General features: G+C 48.3%; 1 protein-coding gene across 3 annotated transcripts in view; it reads left to right on the top strand.

Moving 5' to 3' along the window:
- Window positions 1–14,608, top strand: part of PNPLA7 (patatin like phospholipase domain containing 7) — a 117,787-nt gene that overhangs the window by 67,633 nt on the left and 35,546 nt on the right. For all 3 annotated transcript variants that reach the window (XM_048325411.1, XM_048325410.1, XM_048325412.1), the window contains exons 23-26: window positions 3,002–3,065; window positions 3,535–3,703; window positions 4,798–4,980; window positions 5,977–6,095. In XM_048325411.1, the coding sequence (XP_048181368.1) occupies window positions 3,002–3,065; window positions 3,535–3,703; window positions 4,798–4,980; window positions 5,977–6,095 (535 nt within the window). The remainder of the gene's footprint in view (window positions 1–3,001; window positions 3,066–3,534; window positions 3,704–4,797; window positions 4,981–5,976; window positions 6,096–14,608) is intronic.

Here is a 14,608-nt window from a genome sequence, read left to right as displayed (position 1 = left end):
ATCGTGGAATGGTTTAGGTTGGAAGGGACCTTAAAGCCCATCCCATCCTACCCCCTGCCATAGGCAGGGACACCTTCCACTATCCCAGCTTGCTCCAAGCCCTGTCCAACCTGGCCTTGAACTTCCAGGATGGGAATGATGTTTTTTCACTGCTTGCTTGCTCTCAGCAGTTTAGTGGAAATAACACTTTTGTTGGTTCTGTTTGCTGAGCTCACATATGTTGGTGTTCTTGGTTGCATTAATGGTGGGGTTTTAATGGCTGATTAATTGGGAGCCTGCTAGAAATTGGGAGTGCAGAGCAGATGGTTGGTATTTCTGAGACAAAACAAGTTGGTTCTGTTGGAAGCATCACTGTGTTCCGTGCTGGGGATGAGTGAAGGTCTGGGAATCTTTGTCCCGTGTCCCTGGCATGTGGAGGGATGGGATGCTGGGCAGGCTCCTCCCGAGCTGGCACAGCCAGGGTCTGTCTGGGCACCCTTGTTTGTGTCCTGTTCTGTGAACTGCTGCTTTCCCAAATCAGAATTGAGGTCTGGATAGGATTTCTAAGTCTCTCCAAGGCTCTTCTGATGCTTGCTGGACACGTGTTGTCCACAGTCAAGGTGTGTCTGCCTGAAGGAGCACAAAGATCCACCCCAGCCCTACAAACTCTGCCTCTCCCCTGGGGTGAAAGCTGTTCTGGCTGCAGGTCACTGGCTTTGATGGTGTCCCCTGGGTTTAGTGGTGTCCACCTAGGGCTGGACCCCATTGCATCACCAGGGGCTGATGCTCCTGGGTCAGTGCCCAGGTAGGGGGTGACAGGCAGAGGTGCCCACGCTGCTCCCTTGGTGTTGTTTCTCTTGTTTGACATTTTTATTGCATCCTCAGCTCATTTGGCATTTCAGGCAGTTTGTCTTTGCTTGCTGAACTTCCAGCACTGTCAGAAAGCTTTATAAGCCACATATCCTGGAAGGATATTTAATCCACGTATCTTTTCTATTTAGCTGAGAACTCTGACACGTTAATGAACACTGATGATCACTCTGCTGCTGAATGCTTGCAGAACTGCCCTGCCCTCTGCCCCTGCTGTTCTGTCCTGTGCAATGCCATCAGGATTCCCTCTGGGAGACCTCCCTTATCCCATTATGCCATTCAAAGCTGTACCAGACCAACATTCACATCAGGTGAACAGTGAATCAGATAAAAGAATCTGCCAGTGTTAAAAATAAGGTGATAACCCCCTGTCCCAAGACTGGGGCTGTTGCCTGCAGTTGTGTGGTTCAAGGAGCAGCAGAGGGAGGAGGGAAGGGCAGGCAAAGCCCAGGTCTGTTCTGGGAATGATGCTCATTCCCTCTGCTTGGGACTTGTTGCTTTCATAGGAACCAATTTCCAGAACTCTTGTTGGAGGATGAGGAAGTCAAATTCTGTTCTTGAGAACAGAATTTCTCTGTTCTCAATTTCTCCTCCTCTCTGTGCTTTCTCACCAGCTTTATCTTTTGGTCTCTGCTTATGGGATATTTTTGTCCATTTCTGTTTGCTCTTCCTTGATAATCAGCGTAGCAAAGAGCAAATGTTATTTGGGTGTTGGAAAGTACAAGATGAAAAATGACACTTGGGAACTTTTTCAAGTCTGAGAGTAAAGTCAGCTAAAGGAGAGTGAAACCTTTGCAGCGGGACTTGAGCACTGAGGGGGAGATGAGTTGGCCCTGAAGGTCAGGACAGCCCGTTCCAGATCTGTACCTGTGGGCTTTGCTTTTTGAACACATAGGTGGGAATTTGTGACCTTCTCCCATGTTGGTTGTTCACGGTTCCTTGATTTTTACTGAACTCGTTATAACCTTGCCTTGAGACTCCTCACATAATGAAGTGTTTTGTTATTTAGTACATAAATTTCAGTTCTGTTGTTAATGAAACAATGAGGGATTGCACAGTGAAGACATGAATACAAAGCAACTGCTCTGTCATGTTCTGTAAACGTGAATTTCTCTCTCAGTAAGAGACAGGTAATATTTTCTCTAGGTGTGCAGTTATTCCCTTAAGTTTTCTTTTCTTTGCATTTTTTTGTATTTAACTGCAGTCACTCTGCAACCTCCACCACATATGGCACAAATTGCTGCAGCAATAGAATTGCTAATAAGAAAATTAAACTAAAGTGCCTGCAAGAAGCTTTATGTGCACCAAAATTCAGCTCAGATCTGAGGTTGTTGCCAGATGTGTCTGTGTCTGTCTGTGCCCTACAGATTTGGGAACGTCTTTGGGGTTGGTAGTGCTGTGGGTTCCTGCTGGCACGTTGAATAAGTGGTAATGCTGCAGAGAGCTTGAGGATTCACCTGGAGGGTTGGTTCAGTGCAGGATGAACAAGTTCTGGATTTTGAGAGGTCAGTGGAGAGGCTTTTTTCTTTGAAACCAGGATCCTGAGCTTTGTGTGGCTGTAAAGGTCTGTGATATTTTGAATGCTGAGTTTATGAAAATGCAGCTGCAATAGGAGCTGTCACCAGAGCCAGGCTGGACAGGGCTTGGAGCAGCCTGGGATAGTGGTGGAAGGTGTCCCTGCCCATGGAATGGAATGAGCTTTAAGGTCCCTTCCAACTGAAACCGTTCCGTGATTCTGTGATCCTGCATGACACCAAGGAATGGGATAACAGAGCTTGCAGGTTGTGACTGCTGGGAACAGGGAGAATTGGAAGATGTATTCCTAGAAAAGTGTGAAAATTTTTGTGAAGACTTTTTGCCAGCTCTGGTCAATGCAGTGATCCATCACTGCCTTCAAAGCCAATTCATGGAATTGAATTATTGGAATCACAGAATGGTTTGGGTTGGAAGGGACTTCAAAACTCATTTCACCCCACCCCTGCCATGGGCAGGGGACACCTTCTACTATCCCAGGTTGCTCCAAGCCCCATCCAACCTGGCCTTGGACACTGCCAGGGATCCAGGGGCAGCCACAGCTTCTCTGGGCAGTTTTCTCCAGGAGCTCAGGAGCTCAAGTTCAGGTGTTCACAGATGAAATTCCTTGTTCCCCCAGGTCCTGCCCTGCTGCTCACCAGTGACAACATCAAACAGCGCCTGGGCTCTGCTGCTCTCGACAGGTACCTGCCCTCGTCACTGCTCAGGGAGATGCAGAGAGACACTGGACTGCTCTTAGAAATACAGAGTTTGGGAGTAAAATCCTGTCTTCTGACATACATTGAGCCTTCTGCTCCAGGTGTTGGAGACAATAATGTTTCAAGAGTATTTGGTGCAGATGTGGGTGGGTTTTTTCCACCATTACTTTCTCACTTGTGAAATTGGAAAAGCTGAATTGCTCCAAGTGTGCTCATTCCTAGGGATGCTGGGGGAGCATTACTGAAGTGAGGCATCACTGCATCCTCTTGCCTTGGTGTATCTGTCTAATGGTGTAAATCCTGGAGAAACAGAGCCAGCAGGAGCTTGGAGCTGGGAGCAGATCCTGGCTGAGCAGGAAATGCAGGACTCTCCCTGTGTCAGATTCCGCTCTATTCTCTTGGGAGCTGCGATGTAAAACCAGTTGAATTCCCTGTTTTCCTTGTCTGTCCCCAGCATCCACGAGTACAGACTGACCAGCTGGCTGGGCCAGCAGGAGGACATCCACAGGATTGTGCTGTACCAGGCTGACAGCACCCTGACCCCCTGGACCCAGCGCTGCATCCGCCAGGCCGACTGCATCCTCATCGTGGGGCTGGGGGACCAGGAGCCCACTGTGGGAGAGGTGTGGGAACTGCTCCTTCCCCTCTTGGCACTGGGAACAGTCCAGGTCAAAGCAGGTTGCTTCACACTCATGCATTTTTCCCGGGTTTAACACCCAGTGAGGCATAAATAATGAAATATTTCTGAGAAATGCCTGTTAGGAATAGCAAAAGAATTGCATGAGAATCCTCTGAAATGGCAAGTTTTATGTGGGAGTACTTCCAGCAAAGTTCTTCTCCTCTAAAGAGTCATTTTTGGCCCATGGTAAATCAAAAATTGCTTTGAAGCTTTGCGTGTCTGCTCAGAATTTCTTTGGGTCTCCACATAAAGGGAGAAATTCTTTTCTGCCTGGATGAAATTCATGGTGTGTGCTTAGGAAAAAGTAGATCTAAATTGCAGTGTATGAATTATTTATTATATTTTATTACAGATTTTAAGCTGTACTTTTTTTCCCCCCTTACTATCTATTTTTACAGTTTTATATTTTATTACCAAAGTCTTCTGACCAGACAAAAATTCTGCAATAAATTAAAAAAGAGATCACAGGTGGGGTTTTTTAGGATGCTGAAGTGCTGAGTCTGACCTGCAAAGAGCCTGGGCTGGTCCCACGTGCAGCTTTCGTGTGTGTCCTGTTGTGTGGGCTCTTCCTGCCTGCACGTGGGAGGCAGGAAGCACAGGCAGAACAAGCTGCCAGCAGTTGCCTAAAACAACAACAAAAAATTCAGAATCAGAAATGCAAGGAGGAAAAAAAAAATGGACTGATGGGAAGGGAAAGAAGAAAACACTGAATATTTGTGGGCTCGAGTCGGGCTCGAGTCTGACTCGGGCAGCATCTCACGTTGCAGGAGCAGTGCCTGCCTGTGCTGTGCATTTAATGGCCTGGTTTAAGTCAAAACCATTCAGGTTTGAATCCTTGGCTGATTTTAGACTTCTGTGTGCTGTGTAAGCCCAGAGTTAACAGTGTTGTTGCCTAAATAAATCATGTTTGGGGGTTCTGCGTGTGCAGATTTGGATTCAGGTGGGAATAGGGGTGTGGGGTGTGTGTGGATGAATTTCACTGAGGCTGGAGCAGCCAGCACTGATTGCCCTTTCCTTTGGTGTCCATAACTGCTGTAGCTGGAGAAGATGCTGGAGAACACTGCAGTGAGAGCCCAGAAGCAGCTGGTCCTGCTCCACAAGGAGGATGGGCCTCTCCCTTCCCGGACCGTGGAGTGGCTCAACATGCGGAGCTGGTGTTCTGCTCACCTCCACATCCACTGCCCACGCAGAGTCTTCTCCAAGAGGAGTCTGCCCAAGCTGGTAAGAGATTCCTGATTTGGTGGCTGGTCCCTTGCTGTCCCTCACTTTTGTCTGTAATCTGTGTATCAAGGGGGATCTGGGATAATGACACTCCGTGATATTCTGGTATGCCGTGGGTTCTCTTTACATCTGCCTGGCCTCAACTGGATTCAGGAAGCAGGGATAAGGGAGGCAGGTTTTCTCTATGGATGCACACTTGGCTTTTTGATCTCCTGAAAAGGGTAATTTCAGCATCCTGAAATGAGTAACACTGTCTCAGAGTCCCCGTCAAAGGTGTGTACAGGCCGTAGAGTCCTTTTTGTTGGAAGGATCCCTGTGCTTCCCAAAGCCATGCTAACTATAAGGCAGAGGCAGCCTGGGGTTGTTCCTGGATCCCAGGAACATTGTCAAGGAAGAGAAAGAGCTCCAGAGGAAATGCTGTACTGCCCCCAGCAGCTCTAAAAGACTGAGAGAGGCCACTGGTCAGTAGAACTGTTTGGGTGGTTCACAACCCTCTGTTCCTTCGGAGAAGCACTGTAACAGAGTCACCAACAGCTTCAGGCTGGAAGGGACCACTGGAGCTCCTCCAGTCCCTCCTCCCTGCTCAGCAGGGTCCCCTGGAGCAGTCACTAGGATTGTGTCCAGATGGGTTTGGGCTATCTCCACTGAGGGAGAGTCCACACCCTCTGTGATCTCTGTTCAGGGCTTGATCACTGCACAGGAAAGAAATTCTTCCTCCTGTCCAGTGGAACTCCTGGGCATCAGTTCCTGCCTGTTCCTCTTGTCCCATTGCTGGGCCCCATGGAGCAGAGCCTGGTCCATCCCTGCAGACAGGGACAGACATGGATAAGATCCCTCTCAGTCTTTCCTTCTCCAGGCTGAGCAGCCCCAGCTCCCCCAGCGTTCCCTCACAAGAGAGAAGCTCCAGTCTCCTCATCTTTGCAGCATCTTTTAGCAGGCTGCTGTTGGCTGACTCTGCCCTGCTGTGCAGTGACCATGCCTGGCTCTCCTCTGCAGGTGGAGATGTATGAACGTGTGTTCCAGAAGGCCCCGGACCGTCACTCCGACTTCTCGCGCCTGGCCCGGGTCCTGACGGGCAACGCCATCGCGCTGGTGCTGGGCGGCGGCGGGGCCAGGTAGGGCATTGTCCCGGCTATCCTGGGCTGGATGGGGCTCTGAGCAACCTGGCCTGTGCAAGGTGTCCCTGCCCATGGCAGGGCGTGGAACAGGATGGGCTTTAAGGTCCCTCCCAACCCCAACCACTCTGGGATTCTGTGCTGGTGCATCTACCAGATCCGAGAGCCCCGCTGTCCCTGGGCTGCGACAGATCCCTCAGGGTGACAGACATCCTGGGACACCAGCACTGCTCTGCAGGCAGCGTTTGGGGGAGGAGACACTGAGGAATTACACAAACTTAGCCTGCTGGGGGGATTTGTGCAGGATTTCTGCAGAAGGAACATGAGCGTTTGTGACCTCTTGAGGCCCCTCATAATGGTTTAATACCAGGAGGTGACCAGGGCACGAAAGATGACGTTTCTTTCTGTGGGCCTACACTATGGACTCTTTTTCCCTCATGGATTCTTATATTAGAAAATGGCTCACAGTATTTCAAAGCTCTTCAAACTTTGAGCAGTAAGGGGAATTATGTCCTCTAATGGAGAATGTTCTCATCCTGATAATCCTCCAAACCCCCAGGTACCCATACACTCTGACAGCCTTACCTTACAGAAAGAGTGTGTTTTTGCAGACGCAAGGACAAGGTGTGTGCTGAGCACTCTGTTAGAATTCCATCTGAAACCCCCAGTGAGCTTTAGAAATAAATTATTACTGGCATTTTTCTTTGGAATCCCTTTTTACTTGGAGAGTTTTCTGTTGAGACGGAATTGAGTTGCCCTTTGTCTCAAGTGAGTGCTGCCTTTGTTGTCTCCATCACTGTGTTCTTGAAGCCCTGCTTTAAAAGAGTGCTTTGAAATACAGCTCTCAGAAAACTAAAATCCCTAATTTGCACGCAGTCTGTCTGTTTAAGTGCACAGAAATATCACATTTTTGTCGTTGGGCCAGCGCGCGCTTCGGGGGAGCCTTCGCTGCAGGAAGGGTTGGAGCTCCTTTGTGCCAGCTCCTCCTGAGCAGTCACCGGTGCTGAGACAGCCAGAGCTGATTCCTTGAGTGTCTCACAGGTGCCTTGATCCTGCTCCCTTTCACAACCCCTCACCTGAGCTGGTTTCAGGATTTCGTTTCCAACGCAAGCTCTGTCCTGTGGAGACACAAAGCAGAGCAGCAGAGGGGAACTTCTGTTTTATCTCAGTATCTCAGGAGGCTTCTCCTCCACTGATACAAAGCGTCTGTGGTTTGTTCTTTGTTCCCAGCTGATATCTCTGCCTCTACCAAAGCCTGTGTCATGCTAAATATGTGCACTCCTGTACTGCTGGCAGCACATTTTGCTCGTTCCCTTCCTTCCTTCTGTAACACTGCTGTAATTTTTGCCAAACTGTTTATTATTTTTTTGTTCTACTACTTAATTTGCAAGCTCCCACCTGCGGGTGTGCAGGATCCGAGGTAAGGAGGAGCAGGGTCACTGAGCCTGTGTTGGTCCTGTGTTGTCCCTCTCTGCAAAGCTGCTCTGCTGCTGTGTTGGCTTTGGGGTCTCTGGATGCTCATCACCCATTCAGCAATGAGCCATGGGCCATTAGCCATCAATCTGCTCATTTCTGCATCCCTGAATGGGGAGGACTTGAAGAGGATTAAGGGCAGAGCGGATAAATGGGATATTTCTTCCTTCTCTGGAATGCTTTCTATGCCATGGACTGAAATGTTTGTTCAGGGGTTCCAGGCTGGCACAGGGATGGTGTGAGCATTGTGTTTTCCCTGGAAAGGTACAGAATGCTGTTTTAGTCATTAAATAGTCATCTAAATTGTGGTTAGATAAAGATTTTTCAAAGTGAGAATGTAATTAAGACTGGGGAAAGGACAGAATTACTCTGAACCTCTGCCTTTGGAAGGGCAAAGTAAATTCTTAGATTGCCCATTTCTACTAACAAGAGAATTTCAAGAGATTAGATTAGGTACTTAGAATCATCCTGTGATTAAAGCACAGTCAGACGAAGAATGTCTTCATGGGTCTCTGCACAGACTGTTAATGGCCTTTGGATAATAATTGCATGAGGAACCTCCCAGTTTGCTCTCAGAGCAGGAATCATGCTGGTCACACAGCCAGGGAGAGGTAACAGTGACAGGGGCTGCCTAGTGGGTATTTGTTCAAGGTATTGTGTTCTGTGACTCCAGTAATATCAATTATTTAGTTGTTATTTTGGGAATGTTTGTCTGGCTTCCCAGTGACAGCTGGATTGGGAGGTTTTACCAAGAGCAGCTTCCTAGTAATTATCATTGTGGTTTGTCATGACAAAAGGCTCATAGGAACTAAAGGTTTTCTTTCTCCTGTGACCATAAAATTAAAAGAACTTGAAGTGATACGGTTCTAAAATTACAGTGTTTTGCTTCTGTTAAATGCTAACCTAATTTTACTTAGAAACATAGTAGAGTTTGAGGGAAGGGAAAGGGGGTTTGTGTTTAGGAAAACAAAACCTTTGAGGTGTAGTTGCAAGAGTAGTGACACGTCAAGCCCTGCACCAAAGGCATAAACCTTCCATAAATAGTTGTCCTGACCTTTAGCCCTCCCACGTACAGCCCTTCTTTGGTTTGCTGTGGTTGTCTTAGCAAAGCTGTTTGAAAACTAGAATTTCTAGGGAGTAAATAATTATTACAGAACTATCTGGGAATCCCTAAGGCTTTGGGAAAAATGGGCTGTGAGCTGTTCCAGAATCACAGAGTATCCCGAGCTGGAATGGCCCCACAAAGATTTTCAGTCCTGGCCCTGCACAGACACCCCAACAGTCCCACCCTGAGCATTTCAGCCTCCCCTGAGGAGCTGCTGTCGAAGGATATTTATAGATATTTCATCGGGGCGTCTTTTCATTTCTCCTTTTTCTGTTCAGTTTTCTCCTCAAACTTATTATCACACCTCAGCATTTGATGTGTCGAGTAGCTGGGATTTTTGGCACGCAGTTTTCTTGCTGACTCTACAGATGTGGCTCAGACCTTTTCATTTTGGGCAGTTGGCTTGTTTCACTTGTCCTTTCTGCCTTTTCTTTGTTTCCAGCTCTGGCACTCTGCAAAGGGAGGATAAAAGCAGCGGTGTAGGAGAAGCAAGTGCTGCCCTTCTGTTGTGGGATCTCTGTGTCTGATGAGCACTCCTGTTGTCTCCTCTGTCTGTCTGTGCTCCTGCAGCCTGTGCCATGTGCAGGGTGCTCACGCTCCAAGCTCTCAGAGAAGGACAAGCAGGCAGGTCCATCTGCAGCTGGTCACTCATGGGCTGCTCCTGAGCTCCTTGAAGCCTGGCTTTATCTTCTCATTCAGTGGCTTTACCCAGGGATGAAGAGGCTGGAAGAGTCCCTGAGAGGCAAATCTCAGTTGTTCTGCTCTTAGGAGATCAAGTTTGCACTTTGCACTCTGCACTCTGTGTTTGACTCCTGGATTGCAGGGAGAAGAAACCATGGAGGATTTTCTGTGTCTGTGATGTTTGGCTGCAGCTCCAGCTCACTCAGGCAACTTTGAGTAAAAACCTTCTTGTCAATCCTGCCTTCTTTCTCTGCCACCAGACACTGATCTGTTCTTCCAGAAGGCACAAGGAATTTGTTTGTCCTGTGTCTACACTGGGACAAAGCCCTGCAGTTTCTGAGCCATCCCTGGCACAGGCAGGACGGGCAGAGCTGCACTCAGTGCCTGGAAGGGTTGCAGAGGTCACACTGTCCTGTGCAGTGGGTCAAGCAAGGAGCAGGTGGGACATGCCCACAGCCACCGTAAGGAAAACCTGAAACGGATTTTGAGAACTTGAGAACTGTAGAAGATCATGTTCCTTTTCTGACTGCTGATGCTTTTAGCCTGCAAGTGTGGCTGGGAGGTGAGGAGCTCTTGCTTGGGAACAAACCCTCTGGTGCTTCCCCCGCTCCATCCTGCTAAAAAAGGAATTGAGTTTGGGGATTGATGACCTGATGTACCCATGTAAAACACTTTAAAGCAAGTGAGTGCTGTGCTGTGAGATCTGATATTCCTCCTCAGGTTGTCTGGGGAGCTCCTGGCTGCCTTCAGCAGGCGCAGGGACGTGGTGTTGCTGCTCCATGGCTGGTGACGCAGCATTTTAATTACACCCCCAGCAATTAAGTGCTGTCAGAGCTGGCAGGATGCAGAAGCTGAATCTGCAATATGCTCGTGTGAGGAGTCAGAAATGATTAATAAGGACACCAGTAAGTTTTGGAGGTTGATTTGTTTTTCTGTTTGGTTTGTTATTCTAACATGGAAAGGAGTCTTAAAGCAAAACCCTTGTGGTCCCATCCTGGCTGAGGGCAGCTGCTTCTTAATTCTGTCCCTTTCTCGTGGTAATTGGGAACAGACAGGGTTTGGTGCTTACCCTGTTACTCAGATGCTCAGTGCTTCCTCCTTAACTGGATTTTGCCATCTTAACTCTGAGAAACTTTCACTTCTGCACTGCATGGTGCAGGTCTGGTGTTTGGCAAGAGGGTCACTGCAGGCAAATGAAATTCCTTCCTTGCCTCCTGTGAAATTGTCATCAGCTTTTTTTCCTGAGAGAAGCCATGAAGTCACTGTGTTCCTTCCCTTGCTTGAATTCATTAAGGTAAAATTGACAAGCTGCCAGAATTAATGAACACTGAACTTGTCGTCAGCGTAACGTGGGAATGACTGAAGAATGTGCTGCAAGGAAGGGAGGGTGGAAATAGCACCTCTGCTTTTGGGGGCTGTTTTTAGTTCTCCCAAGTGGCAACATAGGAAGGTCTGGTTTCCAGCACTGCTGCTGTGGAGAAGAGCTGAGATCCCTTGTGCAGTGTCATCTTTTGCTCCATGGTCCACAAAAGCAGAGAGAAGCACAGGGACAGAGAACAGGGAAGGCTGCACAGAAAGTATCTAAGCTTTGTGAGTGTTTTAGGGCCTGATAAAGGTGATGTCCCCTGGGTGAGGAGCAGGGTTTGGCTCCCAGAGGTGGAATGGGCTGGCTGGTGGTGCAGTGACGGAGTTGACACCTCATAGCTCAACTTCCAGCGTGTGATGCAACATCTGAGGAATAAAAAGCTGAAATTTGAGGTGGAAATGCTGCTCCAATGCCAAAGTGCTGTCCTTGGGATGGGCAGTTTGCTCCCATGGTGCTGACAGCTCCCTTCCCAGGCTGCAGCTCCTTTTCCTGCATCGTGGTTGTAAAACCCTGGGGTTTAGTCTTGGGCAGTAACAGAACCTCCTGGGGAGACTCTGTGAAGTTTTATGGTGCAGCTGCTTTGGATTCAGTTAAGGAAGATTAGTTCTTACTCCTCAGCTAATACAGGTAACTAATGATAGGAGGTTTTTTGCCCCTATCAGGAGCAGTGTGTGCATGGATGTTGTTTAAAACTGCCCCTGCGGAGCTGCAGAACTTGAGATGGAGCTGGTGGGCTCCTAAGATTGATTCCTGAACCTCAAATACAGGGAGGGAACTGGAAATAGGGCGGAGTTGCTTTTTTAAACTATCAAACCTGACTGCAGGCACCCAGACAAGGTGCTCTTAGGGTGTGTGGGAGGAAAGGGGAGGAATTTGCTGCCTGAAGGAGGCAGCTCCAGAGGAAAACACTGCTGGAAAGAACAGAGCAGTGTTTTCCCCTCTGGGATCCTAAACACGCTCAATATAGAGATTACAGAAGGGATGAAAGAAAATCCCATGGGAGTTTCCTGGGCTCTTGATGTTCCTCAGATAAGGTGGAACACAGTAAATGTTTCTCAGCTCCTTTGCTGGGTTCAAGACTTAACATGGAGTGAATCTGATGAGGGGCACCCCAGGGTAGGAGGGATAAGGGGTCTCTGGAGCCCAAGTGCTGTCATGACCAGTTCCTTGTGCTGGAGGATAAGAGTAATATCTTGAGAACTTGCTTAACAATGTTTCTCCACGCTTCCACTCCTATCTAGGTCATACACAACCTATTTCCCCTTTTTCTTTTCCCACCTGGCTGTGTCTGCCAGTCTGAAAGTGTCTTTTCCCTTTCTAACACATCCAAGCCTTGAGATTTCCCAGTTTCTTTGCACCGTTTTTAATCCCCACTCATTCCTTCTTGTCTCTTTACATCTGTCCTTCAGTTCCTTTCTCAGTCTTTGCTTTCAAGTCCTCTCACAAATTGTGAAATTTTCACATATTGTGAAAAAAATGCAGTTTGCCAGTTTTTTTTGCCGTCCTGATGTGTCCCTGTGTGTCAACAGAAATGCACTTGGCTTTGAAATCATTCCAGATCATGCAGTGAGCTTCAGGACTGTGCCAAGTTTGCAAATAAGTTCTTGATTGCATTGTTTAATGTTGTTTGCAGTGGTTTGTAATGGGGTACAGGTCTCCCCTTCATTTGGTGTCTCTGCCTCACAGTGCTTAAAATTCACAGGGCACAGAGCTGACAGCTTGAAATGTCTAAAAATTGGATTCAGGGTTGTGTTTTTTCCTGAACTGCTCAGAAAACATAGCCTGGAGAAGAGGCTTGTTCTGAAGTAAATTATGGAAGAAAATTGTTGCTAAAACCATTGCTCTTCATTGTGACCTTGGCTAGGAGGGGTTTGGAAGGGCAACAACAGCCTCTTCAAGGTGCTCTTGGTGGTGCCAGGAGCCACTGGCAGCCCTGGAGGATTCGGTCGCTGGAGAGAGGAAGGGACAGGCAGGATTTCATGGGGCTGGGATTCAGCTCCTGATGGAACTGAGGAAATGGCTTAAAGGTCACCCTCTGGAAATGGCTCTGGAGCACTTAGAGGGAAGAGAAACACAAACCATTACCGGGAGGAGTTGTTTGGGGTTTCAGGAGGATGTTGTTACCTCCGAATGTAAATGGATTTGTGCTGCTGCCTCGTGGCTTGGAGGTGTCTGGGGAATTTGCTTGAAACCTGCCATGCAATTGTTCTGATGGAGGTGACTCTTCAGCGTGCAGAGTAGTGACCAGGTGACACTTTGTGCTGTCTGGGTACAGTGCCAAAACATGATCAGTGTTTCTGCGGGGGCTGCTGAGGTTTGGGGGTATCTTTGCCTCCTCTGGCAGGAGGGATCTGGGTGCTGGGCTTGTTGGGGGCTGGCCAAGATCCCTGTCTCCAGCCTGGCGTCTGGCAGCCCTGGATGGAGCCAGTCTGGCACAGGCTGGGCCCTTCTGCACTGGGTTCACACCATTTCCTGATTTCCACTTACGCGAGACGAGAGCAAGGATTTTCTTTTTGCAATTCCTGTCTTTTCTTTCTCTCCCCCTGATGCAGTCAGGCAGCATCCCTGAAATTCCTGTTCCAAGTGCTTGCTGGAGGTACTGAGCTGGCATGTAAGGGTTTTCCTCCTCTCTGGCAAGACAGGTCTTGAAGAATATGTGCTGCTAAAAGGATCCCGTTCCTCATCCTGATTGTGCTCTGAAGGTCCAGCAAATTAAGCTGAGATATGACAGGAACTTGAAAAATGCTTCTTCCCTTTGTTTAAATGGAAGAATCAGGCTTGCTGTGCAGCATCTGCAGTGCCCACGAACAGCTGAGGAAGCAGGATTTCTGCAGCAGAGAAGTATCAAAATGATACAAAAGGGGCTCAATCTGCTTTGTGTCATGGAAAAAACCCACCCCAACCTCTGAATACTTGAAATATCTTTCCTCCAGTTCCTGTTCTTCAAAGTAATCCCTTTGTACGCCAAGCCAGTCTGTCTCTTGACTCTGGAAAGGCAGAAAGTTGGCAGCTCTGAGGTTAATCCTTGTGGCCTTTGCAGCCTTCCCCCATCACGGACAGCCTGCACTGGGCTGGCAGCATTTTGGAGGAGAGGAAGCTGTTTGGTGACCTGTGTTACGGCTTTTGTGTGTGTGGATAAATGTCTGGATCTCAGTGCACACTGGAATGGAATTTTTGTCTGTGGTATCCTTTTTTGAAGCTCAGACTGATGCATGGGTGGCTTCAGAGCTTATAATTGCTGCTGTAGGTGCTCAGAGAAGTGGTCTGTGCTCTTGTCACAAGTGGAGCATCTATTGCCACATGCAGATAAACCAGAGGGATAGCTGAATTCCAGAGCCAGGCTTCCCGATTCCCAGCATCTTTCAAAACCAGATTTCATGCCAGGGCAATATTCAGGATGTAAAATGACAGAGAAGCAGCAAAACTCTTTATCCTTGAAGATAAAGCTGCACCTTTGACTCGGTGTTTTACTTGTGCTGCTCTTTTGGGGAGGCTGAAGGAGTAAGGGTGAGGAAGGTGGGCTCCTCCTTGGAAAAGATAATGATAATGTGTGTTCGGTTACCTAATTTGAGTCTTATCCAGGTCAGCCCTAGAGTTATGTTTGAACAAACAAAAAACAACTCCTAAAAATAAATCAGTAAGTTGTATTTGCTGTTGTTGAGCAAAGCTCCTGAGACACAGCTGGGAGCTCCTCTGGGGGCCTGGGGCTCTGTGTTTGCAGATGGTTGGGAAGAGGCTGCAGCCTAATTGCTCCTGAGAGGCTCTGCTTTGATTTCTTCAGGGAGGGACCATCCCGAGCGATGCCCGGCGCGTTCATCGTGCTTTTAATCGTGTTTGTGCAGCAATTCAGAGCTCTGCCTCCAGTGAGCTGGGGGAAAGGCAGAGCCT

Source organism: Corvus hawaiiensis, chromosome 21 (genome assembly GCF_020740725.1).
Source record: "Corvus hawaiiensis isolate bCorHaw1 chromosome 21, bCorHaw1.pri.cur, whole genome shotgun sequence".
Taxonomy (NCBI): Eukaryota; Metazoa; Chordata; class Aves; order Passeriformes; family Corvidae; genus Corvus; species Corvus hawaiiensis.
The sequence above is the reverse complement of the archived record's forward strand: the minus strand, read 5'-3'. Positions and strand labels throughout refer to the sequence as shown.